This window comes from Xiphias gladius, chromosome 19, assembly GCF_016859285.1.
Source record: "Xiphias gladius isolate SHS-SW01 ecotype Sanya breed wild chromosome 19, ASM1685928v1, whole genome shotgun sequence".
Lineage (NCBI taxonomy): Eukaryota > Metazoa > Chordata > Actinopteri > Istiophoriformes > Xiphiidae > Xiphias > Xiphias gladius.
Window position 1 is genome coordinate 8,311,761 of NC_053418.1, and position 17,256 is coordinate 8,329,016.

Here is a 17,256-nt window from a genome sequence, read left to right on the forward strand (position 1 = left end):
TATATATTGTTTTATATCAATACTTTTATTCGGTCACTGGTTAAAATGTACAAAATCTGTTATTTTGTATATTTTGTACTGTTCAACAGGGTGTCTTTATGTGTCTGAATTAGCTAGTGTGGTTTTGATTAAATGATGGCAAGTGTAACTATTTAAGTTCACTGTAAACAAGAGGCGACCTTCTGTCTTGGGTGGAGATGCTGCACAGGAGGGTGTGTAGGGTATGTTGTTGTGTCTGCAGACAGAGGTTGTCCCATCATTCATGCTCTGGTGGAATCCAATAGAGGCCTGCAAGGAATGCTGGGAACTTCTCCATCTCATTCCTCGGCTTCAACAACAACCAGAAGCTCCTGACACATTTTGTTTATAACAGTCGGGAATTAAATTGTTTGGATTATGTGTAATGGCACGGCGGATATGTGATATGAATGTGTGGAAAGTCTGACACAAGCCTGGAGAGAAGCACCTCATAACAGCCGCCCACTGTAAACACATTGCTGTATAGCCAAAAGCATGAAGGGCGAAAACTTTCTGACACACAAAAACAGCCGTATTTATTTGGATAAAACTTTGAATCATGCATTTTTACACAATCTCAGTAGCTGTCATGATTAAACCACCTCCACCACCTTTCTGGAAAGGGGATTTTTTTCCCACATGAAATACAGAATAACTGCAAATGAGTCTACAGACACACTAGTAGCTCTGTGAGGCTGTATTCAGGCACAGTGATGCTTTGAGATAAGTGCTGTTGTATATATCTGGTTTGTGCTGGTTGAGTTTTTGATAATGTGGACTCATAAGTTGATTGCCCTGATTTTCAGTACCTGTCCCAGTTGGTATAAATGCCAGTCAAGTGAATGTTTGCCAAATGAACAAATCATTTTATCGTTCATTTTCGTAACAGTCCTGAAGAAAAGCAGTATATATTGATTTTCATTGTGTTGATTTTCATTGGTAAGTGTTACGAATGTGCGGCGTTCTCGCTCTTTTTTTGGCTAAATGCTAACATCACCACGCTAATGTGGTGATGTTTGTCAGGTTCATCATCTTGGTTTGGCTTGTAAGCATGCTATCATTTCCCAGTTAGCATGTAAACACAAAGTACAGCCGAGGTCGATGGGAATCATAAACCAAATTATTAGACAACTTGAAATTTTGACATGATGATGGTTCTAGAAGAAAGGTCAGGGGATCACCAAAGTTATTACAATTTATCCTGAGGGGTACTCAAATGTCTGTCCGGGTTTTCATCGAAAACTATCCAACACTTATTGACACTTATGTCTGTATAAAAATTTGTGCCAATTCATGTGGTACATGTTGAGATATTTCACAGGATAAGTTGAAACTTATCCTGAAGCACTAGAGGAAAAGTCCAGGTTTTCACCTGTCAAGTAGGTAGGATTCATCCTCTGGGCAACATGAATGGTTGTAAATCTCATGGCAATCCATCCAAGTCGTTGAGATATTTCAGTCTGGACCAAAGTGGTGGACCAATCGACAGACTGACTTTGCCATTCCTACAGCCAAGCTGCTAGCGAGTCTACCAAAAATAACAATTAAAATGAACCAGCTTTGAGCAGGAAAACAAACGTGTACGTGGTACACGTGGAAATTTTGTTTTGTTAGAAGACACGCAACGATGCAGCTTAGCAGGGCTTCCACCAACCCAATTACTCACTGCATAAGCAACCTACTTGTTCATGAGCAACCTAATTATTACTTATGCAATAATTTGGTAATAACCGTCACCTATCAAGAGCATACTGTGGAGATTATAGAAGCATTTTCCTGAACTTTGGATACGTTTATCCACAAATTTTACATTTAGAACAAAATGGACACCACTGAGTGGGTCTATTTGTGGGTCTCTGTGGGTGTAAGTGCGTGCGGATGTGTTTTTAAATATGCCTTAAACAGAGCAGTGTCTGCAGGTGAGTTAATGTTTATGTGTGATCACTGCTGTTCATTAGCATACAGAGCATATAATGAGGCTTCAGTCGGTTGTTAAAAATGGTTCATTGACTCTGGTTGAAGCACTAATGAGGGTACAGAGACTAAAATGGTGTTATTGATTAACGTAACACTGCACTCAGCGGGTCAGATGATGACTGCCGTACTCCAGACACACGGTATTTGTTTGCATTACATAAGCTTAGAATAACCATGCAACCATGCAAGTGCCCCTATTTAGCATTTATAAGCAGTATATTAACATAAATAAATGGTGTGTAACACACTATAACTTAACTGAAAACACATACGAGCATTTATTAATGTATTTTTAACTCCTCCTGTGTGCACTCATAAGTGGGGGTTGCTGTATAACCAAATAATAATGACAATATAGTAAGACACGTTTGTAATAATATAAGATATGTATTCATAGAAAAAGTTGCAATTGTTGACGAATAATTAACCTTAATAAAATGTCTTTAAATCATTTAATAAACATTTATATGCCGCTTATAAATGCCATATAGGGGCACTCAAAGTAAAGTCAAGTGCCAATTGGGCTGTAAAAGAGATAAACACAAAAATAAAGCGTCTTAAAGCAGGATAGTTTTCCTTTTATAATTCTACAGTGTCATTAGTGTTTAATCAGAGGGATCAAGGTATCTGTCATGCTTTTTGCTTTGCATGTTGTCTCTGTGCACCACTCTCTTGTGTAACAAGACAAACAGAAAGTACCATCATGGATCACTGATCCTCATAATGTAATTGTATTCAAGGGTCAGTGAAGGTGACTCTGTTGTCGAAAAAGTGCTTTGCAATAGTAAGAACATCCTGCTGTTTAAGTTTTCAAAATCATTGAAAGTGTTAAACACGTGACTGTCATTTCATCAAATCTGACAGCGCATGTAAAGTGGTTTGCTTACAAGTCCTCTAAACCTGCCACTAACAAAACATCTGGGGCCAAACAAAAAGAGTTAACGATGGTTACCAAATGCACCAACATCCAAGGGAATGTGCCTATCAGAGTTTACCGGATTTATTTTCCCGGTGACTTCCAAATAAACTCTTGATTTCTGTTTTTTGTGATCATTTTACAAACTATAAGATTTTGTTATGATGCACTAGGTTGAGGTATGACAGTCGCTACCCTTTCCCACTGCTACCACCGTGTGTCACTCTTATTTTATATATATATATATATATATATATATATATATATATATATATATATATGTATCTTCAATATCTTCAATACTGAGATTTTGACTTATCATAGCAGGAAAAGCACAAGTCTTGAACATTAATAATAATAATATTATTGATGTTCAGTTGCGCTAAGTGACAGTGAGCCAGCGTGCACAATACCAGGGCCCCAGAACTGTGAATCAAATGCAGCTGTTGTTAAATGTATTATTAATGTCTGCTGTGGAACAGATCTACTGTATAGAGGCTTTTTAGGATATGTGAAGCTAGACCATGAGTCTTTAAGCCAAGCTCTGGCTAAAGGAAACAACACATTCTGTCCCCCAGTAACCTGCATTTGTAAACTTATATTTCTTACCAGATGATTGACTTTTATTTATGTTAAAATGTTACTCAGTAGACCAACATGTTGAAAGTATTACTGTGGCAAAAGACCTATGAACATGTACTTGGTACTAGTACAATTCTAAATAATATTCACACTTGTGACTTAAATCTGAAGGAGTACGAGCTGCAGACTTGAAATGTATTTGCTTTCATTTGTATTTTCATTAAACATATTTCACTTCGCTATTGCAAAAATGTCATGTGAAAAATATACCGTCATTTGGTTACTATCTGTGTGGGTTTTCTTTTTTCTTTTTTCAGGTGTTGGTACAGAGAGATATTTTCTGACTATCGATCACATGGAAGAAAAATGTGAAAACTGCTTCGAGACTTGAGAAGAATGCGAAGACTCTCAGCTGTACCCTTCAGTCAGAAATAACCAATGAGGTATGATTGAAGGCATTGAAACATAAAACAAAATCAATACAGGAGTGAAAAATTCAAGTTGTATTCATTTTTGTGACAGAGCTTCCAAAACAGACAATATTCCAGTTTATACATTAATACTTTATAATAAATTACCAAAATGAGAATACTTTCTGACTAAACAAAGCTTAAAATAATAAAACACAGAACTGTTACACTCAGTGGCCAGTTTAATGGCAGTAATAATAATATCTGTCATAGCTAAAAGAGGGCAAAAAAGCAACAATAAATAAAAGCTAAACCTGGCAGAAATAGTAGATGTAACTTAAAAACGTGTAAATCTTTACTTTGGCAAGTAATTCAGAAGAGAGAAGGCAGCTAGATGGTGAAGACTTGATCCGTTTTATTTTAAAACAGTTATACTTTTCTGTCTCTGAAGCAAATTTAAAAGACTTTACAAGATCCACAACCTCGCTAATCGTAGAGGTGAGCTCTCTGAAATCCTGAAATCAGATCTCACATTAACTGGCAAGAGAGAGACTGTAACCTGAAGAAACTAAAGCATGATAATATGATGATGATGATCGGTCTTTGTCAGCTAAGCTCAGCAAAATCTGGACCTGAATTTCTGAAAGCATGGCTCATACAAGGGATCAGAAATGTTCAACAGTGGCAATGGTCCACTCTTTGCCCTCTTTGTTTATTTCCCATTAATTTTCCACGACCCACCCTCACTATGGGTTGAAACTGTTTTTGTGTGTCTCACTTTTCATCTTTTCATACATGAGGGTAGAAGGTGTTGAAACATTATTACCAGTGCGGCTTGAAACAACGGCTGTACCTCAACTCTTTGTGCCAATCTGCCTGCTTGATAAAGTGATCCAACGCCATGTGACGTACAGTACAGCGGTACAGTAAAGCGGCCACTGAGTGCAGATTAATGTAGCGTATCACGTATGTTGAAAGTTTCGGTTAGAAAACTGGGGAACAATCCTGGTTTGCCTTTTCTGCAGATGCAGTGGGCATGTATGTAACACTGTAAACAGCCTGGACTCCTTTGGATACCTGCTGCTTCTGCTGACGTGGGAATCGGTTTTTCTTACACCTGTAAAAAATAAGACGGCAAATCATTAATTATAGTCCAAAAGCCACTAATAGACACATTAGCTTTGTGTTGTACCATCCTTGAAAAAGCCTTTGAAACCCCTTTAATATAATCAAAACTGTATGTTGGTGGAGTTTCAACGTCCAAAGAAATGGCTTTGAGATCATAATCATCCTCTGTGGTTTGACGTGTTGCTGCATGAACAGGATGTCGGGCCAGACTTTACGTCATGAGGGGCTTGATTTGAAATACAAGGTGGACCTGCAAGTTTTTCATGATGAAAGGTCTGAGTCTGAGTCACCCTAAAAATCTATGATCACACTTTATTCAGCTGAATTTGCATTCCACCAAGAACAAAATGCGTCAGCAAAAAAAGGGGGGGAAAAAAGCGTTTGAGTGCAAATGCAAGTAGAGAATTTTATTTTTTGGGTTATATTTGGATTGTTATGAAAGACAGAAGGCGACAACATAAAGGTATTTTTCATTTAACAAGAACTTGAACGCAAGTTTCTTTTCATAACGCTTGGGGAGTCAAAAGTGGCAACAAAACCAGGGGCCCACATTTGCAGAAGGCCAATGGATTATCATTACCTGTGCATTAATATGTGATCAGCATCTGAATGTCAGCTGGTCGAGGTGGAGCTAATTTTAATCACTTTATATATGATCTGATCAGAGAACATCCATCTCACTACGTTATTTATGATGAGAAATCTGCCAGTCTAGTTGGAACAACCTGTTTCTGACAGAAATTAACTTGTTTTTTTAGTGTTTTTCGATGTGAAGTAATTTGTATACGAATCTTGACAGAAGACAGGCTATGGGATTACAGCTTTTGGATCACGAAAAACTTCCCCTTTTTCTATAAAATTCAGAAAAATCTCACCTCAGTGGCAGATTTTTTCACTTGTTTTAAGAAATTCAGTTTTTAGTAAGACTTTTAGGACTCAATAATGGATAAATATTAATCGGTAAGATGAATATTTTTGCAGTGTGTGCGACATATAAAAGTCTACAAAGTAACTCCAGCAGTTGAATGTGTTGCAGAAGAAGGTACTACATTTCCCTCTGAAACGTAGTGGAGTGGAAGTATAAAGGAACAGAAAATAGAAATATTCCAGTAAAGTACAAGTACATAAAAACTGTCGTTAAGCCTGAAATAACTCATTTATTTGGAGGGAGCATAAATAAGCTGTAAGCACAATGTTGACATATCGTCGCCTTTCAAATTGATGTGGTGAACTTGTCAGTAACCAGTTGCTTATTTACACATCCAGCAGTTACAGAGCAACATTTTCATTCCCTTGGAGTCACGTTTGTGTCGACTTAATGAATGAGAGTCCAATACTCGCTCTCTTTTGAGCTCAGTTTTCGGTCTCTACCAACTCGCGAGGGAAACATCTGACGCTTAGCTGCTAAATTCTCCTCTACGTTCACCAGCTTGTTGTTGACTGGGTCTTTCTGCAGGTTGGGTGCCCAGCAGGAAGCGTAGAGTGGGAGCAGAAGGAATCAAAGGCGGCAACGAAGCCAATGTGTCCCACATTAGGAAAAGGCCGGTTCAAAATTGGAAATGAAACGAAATGAAATGATTTCTGGAGGTTGGCCTACCCACGGGCGTCCCAGAATTCCTAGCAACATCCCCAAAATACAGGTATTGACAACAGCAGGCCACATCGGTATCAACGTTAACAATAAAAGTTGCTATATCCGTTCATATACGGGTATGAATCACACACACATTCAATTACAGACTAAAGCCATACCATTTGCAGCAGAAGTACAGCGCTCCGGCCAGACCAATAATCAGCAGACTCACACAGAAAACGGTGACAATTATGTGTTCTTTTGCCATTGGCTGTATGACGAGCTCGGCGTTGGCACACCTGGGGCCATAAAAGCCCCTCTCACACCTGCAACACAAAGAGGTGAGTCACACATTATGATTAAAGGTAACGGTCACGCACACACACACACACACACACACACGCACACGCACACGCACACAGACGGGACCGTACTTGCAGTGGTGCTCGTTGATGTCCACCAGAAGCATGCACTGGCCATTGTTCAGGCAGTAGCTGTCAAATGTGCCGTCGCAGCTCTGTGTCGACCGCTTCACCACACGAGGGCGCTCTTCCGCCCGCCCTGTAACACCAGCAACAAGACAGCTGCTAGAAAAAAACCTTTCCACAGGCAACTCTGCATCATTTTCCCTGAGTGGAACTATTTGTTGCTTAAACTAGGTTAATTCTTTTCAGGAATAAGGGTGCTCTCATTAGGATCTGAGGCTCTCAGAATCGGTAACATCTTTTAAAACGCTAAATCTTCCCGTTTTTGTCGTGTTTCATTTGTTTCAGAGCTGCAGCAGTTAGTCGATTAATCAGTTAGTCAAACCAAAGAAAATCAACCAGCCATTTTTTTGATAGCCGGTTAATGGTTTAAGTCGTTTTTCAAGCAAAAAATGCCAAACATTTGATGGCTCCAGGTTGTCAGATATGACCATTTGCTGCTTGTCTAGGTCTTACATTACAGTTAATTTAATAACGATGGGTTTTGGACAGGTGGTCTGACGAAGCAAGATATCTGATGAGCTCACCCTGTGTCCGGGGATATTGTGATGGGCATTTTTCATTGTTTTCTGATGCTGTATACACAAAACTGGACTAATCGAGAAAATATTTGGCAGATTAAGTTACAATGAAAATATGAATTGCTGCCCTAATTTATTTTATTGTACTGTATTTTATCAGATTTAATTTGCTATACCTCAACTTCTCTTTGCCTGGTTTTTTTTTCATTGTAGAACCAAAGTGTTTTATGTTTTCTCCCCCCACCGCAAAGCACTTTATAACTTTGTTTTGAAAGGGGCTGTATAAATAAAGTTTGAAAAACGTGCCACACGCTGCATTGGTTTATACATATTTTATCCTCTTAGAGTCGGTATATTTTTCTTTGTTTGGGATCTGTATTTCAGCACACTGTTGACTTTCAGCTTTAAGGGTGTCTGAGGGTCATCACAGCTGTATCGGGGGAAACAGTGCACAACACATATCCCTTTATATTCACGGCCATTTCAAAGTCATTTCTCACTTTATATCGATTCATTGTTTTATCCATGTCTGAAAACTGTAAAAATCCTCAATATAATTTCACAGCGCTGAAGGTGACACTCTCAGGCTGTATGTCTTGTTTTGTCCAACCAACAGTCCAAAGATATTCAGTTTACAATGACACCAAACAGAGAAAAGCAGCAAATCCTCAGATTGGAGAATGTTGCGCCAGCAAATGTTTGGTATTTGAACTTGAAAAGTGACTCAAGCGATTAATCAGTTATCAAAATAGTGGATGTTCTGTTGATCGACTGATGGAAGAATTAACTAATTGTTTCAGGTCTACAGCACTTTACCCTCGCAGCCATTTCCTCATTTCAAATTCGGCGTGTCCGTTAATGACGCCAAAACAGCAAAAATGATGTGGATGTCCACACACTTACAAACTGCACTGGTTAACACTGAGTTAAAACGAAAAGCCTCTTAAATGCCTCACAAAATACACGATACTGAATGCATGTGACATGATCTACAGTTATCAAGAGCTTAATATGATTCACAACACTTGGGATTATATGTTTGCACTTATTGTACTACACAAATAAAGTGATTTCTTATCCTAGAAGTTTGCAAATAACACTGAATCACGGCGGTTGTCGGGGTGAATACCTGCAGAGAAAGAGGCGCCGTCTGCAGTTTGCAGTCTGGATGAGACACTCTTGGTAAGTACATACGGCCAGAGCAGCATGACACCTGTTGAACAGGGAAGATTTGTCCCATTAGTAACAATGGACATACACAGAAATATACAGTTTTACCAGCCCTGTGTAGGTTGTTGTTACGTCTATGTAGAGTGCCGTCCAAACGTATATTTTATTACCGGACTTCAAACAATCCCATAAAGCACTGGTTCCCAACCTTTTTGGCTTCTGTCCCCTTAAAATGAAACAAAACCTACGTGTGACCCCTTGTCACAGGTTTAATATATAGCTATGAGCTTTGATCAGTTTAAAAAAGTGACTTTCCCTTCTCAAGGAGTTTAATTTGAATTATTTTGGAGGCCAGAAAAGATAAAACTACCCGATATTTCCCAAGAAAGGGAGAATTAATGGAGAAAAGCCAGAAAAAACAAACATTGCTTTGTGTACAAAAATGTGTTTTTATTTCTCTCCTATAACGTGAATCATCTTGTGACCCTTCGGATTGACTTTGGGAATCACTATCAAGAAAAAATTCCTTTTTGGACTCGTGGATTAATGTGACTGTTCTTCATCTAAAATGAGGAAAAACCTCAAATTCACAACATAAAACAGTAGGAACGGTTTGAAGCAGTTTTGCCCCTGCAGAGGTCTGTATTCGTTGTACTCACACCTTCATTTGATGAGCAAACAGAGAACCTATGCAGAAGGACGCGTTGAACAAATTTCGTTTGCTTTGAATTTGCATTTCTAACATAATATTGAACGTGAGCAAGGACATTATTAGTGTGATTATTTAGTCCACGACAACCAAAAATGATTTGTGTTTGTTGACTGTGTTTGGATGAGACACTAACCTACCTTTAAGGAGAGATTAAAAAATCACGGGTGTGGAAAAACCCATTTTTGGTGAGAAACGTCAGATTCCCTGTCAGTTTTTTGTGTAAACTAGCCCAACTAGGTAAGGATATGGTGTGGCTCGTGTTGCCTGGCCCACATGCCTGTACCAGCCCGCACAACTTTATAATACGCAGCATTTGCAGACGCCCACATTCCTGCAGGCAGGACAGAAAAACACATAATTCTGGATGCAAGATGTGTCTAGTTATGGCTGGCTATGGATCTGGTTTTACTCGCTGTAAAACCCTGGCCTCTGGGTTGCTGCTCCCAACTGTTGTTACGACTGCATTTTCTTCCGTGTTGCCGGTGAGAGGACACACGCTGGTTGTTGGGTGTTTCTGATGAGGCTGAGTGGTGTAAAGTACACAGTACACTTGGGCCGTAAGTGGTGACAAAGCAACTTTTCTGTATAACTAAAAAAGCCACTGTTCCATCATTTACATCGGTAGCCACTAACTCACTCGAATGAGGCCTGTCATGCCAACATTTTGTACAGTCAGTTAATACATGCATACAAATAAAAAGAAACTCTGCGTCTTTTAAGGGTAAAGGTGAGCAGGACCACGGCAGACTTACTATATGTGACCCACATGATCGAGAGCAGTAAAAAGGAGTAAAGCTTATCAGTAGAAAACTGTTATCATGATGGATTAACTAGTAGTCACAGCAACTCAGTCAAAACAAACAAAGAGAGGAATAAAAGCGGCACTAAATTACTACAAAGCTCTGAGGTGGTTTATCATAGGCAGTGGTAGAATAAGTATTCGGATCCTGAATAAAAGTCCTGCATGAAAAATCCCGCTAAGGTAAAAGTACATATGTATTAGCAGGAAAATGTAGTTAAAGTTTTAACGTACTGGTTTGTTCCCTCTGACTTATATATTATTATATCTGACATCATGAGATGATTAATACTGAAGCATCAGTAAACAGCATGTTACTGTTGGAGCTGCTGGAGGTGGAGCTGGTTTGAACTGCTTTATGTACAGTTTTATATACAGGGACACCAGATAAATCTGAGGGGTTGTGAGACGATTCATGTGAGAGGAGAGAAGAAGAAAAAAAAAGTTCTCATACACAAATCTGTCTTGAGTTTTTGGACTTTTTCCTCTAATCTTTGATTTTTGGTGAGATATTGGGCCAATTGAACGCTTATTGAAATGAAACCATGTGAGATGTCTAGAGGGAAAAAAATCCCTGTTTGGTGGAGCTGCTAACAACTCATAGACATCTGATGTGTGACCCGGACTACACACAGCTGTAAGACGTCAGAAGCCAAAAGGGTTGGGAGCCACTGGTTTAATCTTAAACAATGTGTTGTGTTTTAAAAGCTTGTTACAGTATAGTAACTAAAACTGTCTGATAAGTGGAGTGGAGTAGAGTTGTGGTGGAGTGGAAGTATACTGTAAAGTAGCATAAAATGGAAATACTCAGGTATAGTACAAGTACCTCAAAACTGTACTTAAGCACAGTGCTTGAGAGAATGTACCGAGTTACTTTCCACCACTGATTATAGAAGTTATTTTGGATTTGTATTAGTTGTAAAAAAAAAAATTACAGAGAAGGCAATACAATCCCTGATGAAAAAACGTCACATTCATATTTCTATCGGGACTTGCAGTGTTATTGGTACTCGCAGTGTTGGAAGGTAACTAAGAATATCAACTGAAGTACTGCTCTTAAGTACGATCTGAGGTACTTGCACTTTACTCGATTGCTTTCGTTCTCTGTTACTTTACGACAGACCAGAGGAAAGAGAAATACGATACAACCACCGGACTAAACTACTTCACTGCATATGAAGTAGTCAAAGCTAGCACCGCCTCAACCAGCTGCAATATTATTAACAATCTAATGATGTCAGCTATTATAATATACTGTGTCTGTCACCGGGCCACTTTTCTGCCGAGTGGGTACCAGTTACCGGTTTTTAATCTTGTGGCTGCACGGTGTAAATACAGCATCAGTGTTGTGGCTAATGGGTGTATAATAGCTACAACATAACGTTTCCTTCCTAAGTTTGTTATCTAACTTTTTGGCAATAGTAATTAACCTGAACAACAAGTAAATTGCAGATCGGATCAGACTGCACGTGTTTTCGAATGATAAATCTTCCATTCACGGTTTCATTGCCAACATCCTTCCGCCTCCCTCAGGCTCAGCATAGGCGTCAGCGTTCACTGGGTAGAATCCCATTTACTCAAGTACTCATAAAATTAAAAGTAAAAAAATATTTAAATAAACAGCAGCAGCAAAAGGTACTTGAGGATCAGGAGTAAAAAATAAAATTGAATTCTGAGGCTTGGTTTATGGGATTTTGAAGCTGCAGCTGATCCAGTTCTGCATGGTACTGCTGGAGATTCACACCGGTGCAGAACCTTCATCTCCTACATGCCGATACGTTCATGTGTCCAGTCCAGATGAAGGATTAGATGTGTACGTTAAGAAATGATGACATTTCGGAGATATTTTCACCTGACATTACCTTTTTGAAAGGTAATGTTTTAAAGGGAAATTTCAAGCTTCCAGTGGTGCAAAAAGTAAAACATAACAAGGTACATTTACCCAGATACTGCACTTACGTTTAGTTTTCAGGAATTTCCACTTAGCTGGGTATTTCCACTTTATTCTACTTTTTCTGCAAAATAAATACCTTAACTTTTTGGTACTTTAAGTACATCTTACTGATAATACTTACTTCCTACGGACACTGTTAAAATTCAGGATTTCGGCTTGTACTGGAGTATTTTTACACTGTGCTACTGCTACTTTTATGTAAAGAATCTGAATACTTCCTCTACCCCTGCGAGCTGCAAAGTATTGAGCGCCTACGGCTGTCTGACAAATGTAATGGCGTAAAAACGCCGTTGAGTAAAAGTATAATGTTGTAGCACTCATATCCTTTATTCAAGCACCAGTACCACATGGGACAAATCCTCCAAACACAAGTAAAAGTCCTACATTCAAAATATGACTTAGACTAATTAAAAGTACAGGAGTAGAATCATCTACATGTACTTGAAGTATCTAAAGTAAAAGTGCTCATTTTGCAGAACAAAAAATGGACTCTGTTGGTGTTTTATCATTACCACTGAAGCATGATTGTCTAAGTAGCATTTTAAGATTCATTTCATTTCAAGATGGAGCTAATTTTAACTCCTTTACATACTGTTGGGTAGTTTCATCTATGGAAAGGCCTTTTTCTTTTTTCTTTTTTTTTTTAATAAACTGATCTTGTGTTTTGTAAAACCTTAATCTGAAAAGTAACGAGTAACTAACGCTGTGAAAGAAATGTAGCACAGAGAAAAGTAACTAGGGGGAACTAGTAGCTACACAGCAGCATAAAATGTCAATACTCGAGTAAATTGCCCGTGCTTCAAGACTGCACGTTAGTAACGATGCAAATGTACTTAGTTACTTTTTTAGTTCAGTAGCTTTCAGGGGCTTTTTAAAGGCCGTTTTAATCGAGCCGTCAGATCACAACAGTGTCACACTAAGTATGTGACCCCGACTTCATCCTATCAAACGTCTAAAAACACACACTGTCACACACACTCACACACACACACACACACACACTTTACCGATAAGCGAGAGGAGTGCTGACGGTCCGCCGTTCCCCATTTCAGAGCCGTTCGGGTCGCAGGCAGGATCGAGGCTCGGTGGGCGCGCCGGTACAGGACGAGCAGGTCTGGATTCGGAAATAACTCTTAGAGGGGGCAGGCGATGCCTCCACTGGCGGAGGCGAACTGGAAACCAATGGTCTCAGCGCTGCGCTCTGGGTGTGGTGGCGAGGCTCCGGCTATGTAGCCAGTTCCACGCTTTGATCCAAATGGAAAGACGGGTCCTGAAGACAACGCAAAAAAAAAAAAAAAACTCAGGGAGGATCTGCTTCTGCAGCTGATGGTGATTCAGATGGAAGTCCAGCCCTTACACTCATAATTTACCCTAGAACAGATAAACAGTGGTGGAAGAGGTATCCAGATGTTTCTTCTTAGGAAAAAGAAGTTGTACCACGATGTAAAGACACTCCAAGTAAAAGTTCAAAACCATACTTCAATAAAAGTACAAATAAAAGTATTATCAGCAACAAATATGCTTAAAGTATCAAAAGTAAAAGCAGTTATAATACAGCCGAGTGGGTTATGTCAGAGTTGTACTGTTAAACACTAAAGGCTTAATATAAGAAGCATTTTCATGTGAACCCGTATCAATGCATTCTCTTAAATCTATAGAGCAATACAGTTACCTGAAAAATAGCTGCAGCGCAGCAAACACTACACTGTTCCCATCTGAAATGTAGTGGAGCAGAAGTATGTAAAGTCGCAAGTAAAGTAATTCAAATAGAAGTATTTCAAAAACATCAGAGAGAGGTGTTTAGTGAATGTACTCAACCATTTCCCACCACCGCAGGTGGAGGATATGGTTTAAGCCTGTAACTTGGGAAATCCTGACCTAACCTCGACTACCTGCAATATCCCTTCAAGTTTTTATTCACAAGCTTTTCTATAATGTAGTGTATCACAATGTCAAAGGACTTTAATAACACTTTTTTTACTTTGAAATTTTTTCCTTGTTGAGCATTTTAAAAACACGGAGGTCTTCTCAAACACAAAGACTTGAAATGATCCTGAGTGGCTTTATAGAGGGACTGTTTAGACTGCTATTTGATAGAATATTTACATCTATCTAATTTATAATAGAAACTTTGCCATTTGTTTCGTTGCTTGTTTATTCAGTTGTCCTTGTTGGATGATATGTGCTCTGTGTCTATATTTCTTTAATGTTTTCTTGTATGTCTGAAATGATTTCATTTCATTTCAAGAGGCAACTTCAACTTCAACTTCAACTTCAACGTCATTCAGCGACGTTGCTATTCAATTTTTCAATTTTTTTTCTTTTTTATATATGTTCCAAAATGGTAACTACCGTAGCTCCCGGCAAAATAAAAATGCCTCTTGAGCCTCCCAACTTGATATCCAATCAATTAATGGTTAACAAAATCTCCACCTCCCTAAGTAATCAGTTTCCAATAAGATGGGTTTGTGTGTGTGTTTATTCACCTTTTATCTACAGAAATTCAAGCAACATATAAATATTCATTTTCAGAAATTTATTACAAAACTTTAAATAAACAACACTTTCAATAAGTTAATTTCTATATTAAAATAAATAGGTATATTTTCGAACCCTCGGTCTTTAAAGGATAGTGAAATGATTGATATCGATATTAAAAGACCCGACCGGGTCTGACACAGTTTAGTCTTTCCTCATCCAGATCTCCTCATTTCACAGCATCTGCGTGTTTGTATGATGACATCAAACGGAATAGTGGCCTTCTTTATGCACATCGAATGAAAAGTCCTATAAAGTACCGAAAGCTGTTAGAGTCTCATAATTGCTTTGTGTGTCAGAACTGAGAATGATGATGATGATGATGATGATGATGATGATTAGGAGGAGGAGGAGGAGGAGGAGGAGGAACAGTATATTGTAGGAGTCACACTGACGTCTCAGATGGTGCAGATTTTATTAGTGGTGCTGATTTTATACACCTGGGGAAAAAAAAACAAACAAACATTTGTATTAGAACCTCAGGAAGTTTTTGCACTAACAACTGCTTTTGGCACAATGTGTAGTGCAAAAATTGTAATCTTATAACTGTAAATACACCAAACTGCAAATTAACAAGACTGGAAATCCAACATTTTGTTGGATGTAAATACGAATACACAGAAAGACTTAACAACTGATTCCCAGAAAACTTTGACTGACCGGCTCATAAAGGCAAGTGCAACAAAAGAGTGCTGGGTCCAGGGAGTGAGAAAAAAAAAAAGAAAGAAAAAATCCAGAGTAAAGCACAATATTTTCACTAAATCTAAATATCAGAGATCTGGATGAAACTAATCTTTTGAATATGGCTGGGGAATGGTATGCAAATGTCAAAATTGTTAGTTTGTGTTTCAGAATTTCTCTGAAAGACAGAAATAAATAGAAATTTTTTACTCAAATGTTTTCTGGCTTTAATTCCCTGCTCCTAAATGCCTTTAATACTAAGACAGAAAGAAAGAAAAGCCTGCACAGTAGATACTCACCTCTTATAGGCAAAGCAGTAAATTATGATGGCCAGGGTAAAGATGAGCATGACTACCCCAAAACTGATGCCAATCAGTTGCTCTAACTCGGGCCGAGAGCGAGTGGGCTCATTGATGAAAAGGCAGCGGGGCCCACTGTACGAGGACGTGCAGCTGCGGACCACACAGAGAAATCTGAGAGTGCATTCCAGAGGTGAACACGAACCAACATGTGCATGTGGGTATGAATCAGAGCTTTTACTGATCATAACTAAAACATGTTCAGGATGCACGGGGCACCTCTACAGCGGGCGTGAATGTGAGTGTGCGTGTGTAGCGACACTTTATATCTTACATGCAAAAAGGTTTGTCGCTGTCTTGGGGGTACATGCACTCGCCACCGTTTTCGCAGTACTTCTCGTGCTCGCTTCCACACGATCTGTGCAGGTGCAGAACGCGAGGTTCCTCCGCACTGCCTGCAGGAGGAAAAGAGCAGCATCATAGTCAGTTACCACATTTCAACACAGGGGGACGGGCGCCCATTCGTTCCGCTAATTAATCAACTGATATGTGAAGTGCTAATCAACTAATGATTAAATCAGCAAGAGTGCGAAATTAAATTCTACACAATCCGCCGTACGTCTTCAAGCTGAAACTCAGACTCCACCGAAGCCACTTACTGTCGTTGAGCTGTGGGGTCAGAGATGAATTTGACAGGAGAGGAGCTGCTGTGGTCGGGATGCTGTCGGCCAGGATCGCAGATTGTCCTGCCGCCGTCAGGAGAATCACCGCTGCCACTGCTGAGAAGAGGGCTGGAAAACATGGAGGGAAACATTCATTTAGATGGTGAGATCTTAATGTGAAAAGAGTTTATCTTGATCCCCTGAGCTGCAACACTTTTCTAGTCCGGATTCTTCCTTTACAAATACTGTGGTTCTTTTACTCTACAACATCACAAATCTGAGAAAAACTGCCCGCAATTTGGTATAACTTCAGCTTTTTCTGGTTTTATGGAAAGGTCTGCATCACAAAGACACCACATTTCAATTGCTTTGCAATAATCAAGGACAAGGGGTAGTAACAAAAACCAAAGTATTAAAAAAATGCTTTCTCCTCTCAAATTTGACACCTCCGAATAAACTAGACACTTACCCTTCTCCAGGCATGTCTGTCTTTGTGTAAACATCTTGTTGTCTGGCGGTGTGGTGTCTGATGTCCTTCTTCCTGAGCAGTGTGCTCAGCAACAGGTTTCTGCTGAGCTTATATACCTGCGCTGCCAACCACTGAATAGATTTAAACAGCCAATCAAAGGAACCAAAGATATTTTGAAAAATGAGAAGCATTTCCTTTCGAAAAGCCCTCTGCATCATTTCCCTTATTTGCAGTGATTCTGCGTGCAGAGACAAAGTCAGAAGGCTGATGATGATAGCGGTTGGGTGGCGGAGTGTGTGTGTGTGTGTGTGTGTGTGTGTGTGTGTGTGGGGGGCTCTTTAAAAGTTGTTTCTTCTTTGGAA

General features: G+C 39.2%; 2 protein-coding genes across 2 annotated transcripts; both read right to left on the reverse strand.

Moving 5' to 3' along the window:
• Window positions 1-4,010: 4,010 nt before the first annotated feature.
• LOC120805450 (proepiregulin-like) lies at window positions 4,011-13,475 on the reverse strand. The gene is made up of 5 exons (XM_040155688.1): window positions 13,253-13,475; window positions 8,740-8,823; window positions 7,039-7,165; window positions 6,784-6,930; window positions 4,011-5,020 (listed from the first exon to the last, which is right to left on the reverse strand). The coding sequence occupies exons 1-5, from the start codon at window positions 13,290-13,292 to the stop codon at window positions 4,888-4,890; spliced, it is 531 nt and encodes a 176-aa protein (XP_040011622.1). The 5' UTR covers window positions 13,293-13,475; the 3' UTR covers window positions 4,011-4,887.
• Window positions 13,476-15,119: 1,644 nt separating this feature from the next.
• epgn (epithelial mitogen homolog (mouse)) lies at window positions 15,120-17,022 on the reverse strand. The gene is made up of 5 exons (XM_040156107.1): window positions 16,895-17,022; window positions 16,423-16,554; window positions 16,098-16,218; window positions 15,764-15,916; window positions 15,120-15,223 (listed from the first exon to the last, which is right to left on the reverse strand). Exons 1-5 carry the CDS (start codon window positions 16,926-16,928, stop codon window positions 15,169-15,171), a joined length of 495 nt encoding a protein of 164 aa, XP_040012041.1. The 5' UTR covers window positions 16,929-17,022; the 3' UTR covers window positions 15,120-15,168.
• Window positions 17,023-17,256: the final 234 nt, after the last annotated feature.

What these genes read in the sequence shown, in the direction of transcription:
- LOC120805450 (XM_040155688.1), bottom strand. Translation starts at nt 13,292, where the DNA reads ATGGGGAACGGCGGACCGTCAGCACTCCTCTCGCTTATCG. An exon ending in AGCACTCCTCTCGCTTATCG is followed by an intron (nt 8,824 to 13,252) that starts GTAAAGTGTGTG and finishes CCTGTTCAACAG; the next exon opens with GTGTCATGCTGCTCTGGCCG. An exon ending in ATCAACGAGCACCACTGCAA is followed by an intron (nt 6,931 to 7,038) that starts GTACGGTCCCGT and finishes TTTGTGTTGCAG; the next exon opens with GTGTGAGAGGGGCTTTTATG.
- epgn (XM_040156107.1), bottom strand. Translation starts at nt 16,928, where the DNA reads ATGTTTACACAAAGACAGACATGCCTGGAGAAGG. An exon ending in ACAGACATGCCTGGAGAAGG is followed by an intron (nt 16,555 to 16,894) that starts GTAAGTGTCTAG and finishes CATGTTTTCCAG; the next exon opens with CCCTCTTCTCAGCAGTGGCA. An exon ending in GACCCCACAGCTCAACGACA is followed by an intron (nt 16,219 to 16,422) that starts GTAAGTGGCTTC and finishes TTCCTCCTGCAG; the next exon opens with GCAGTGCGGAGGAACCTCGC.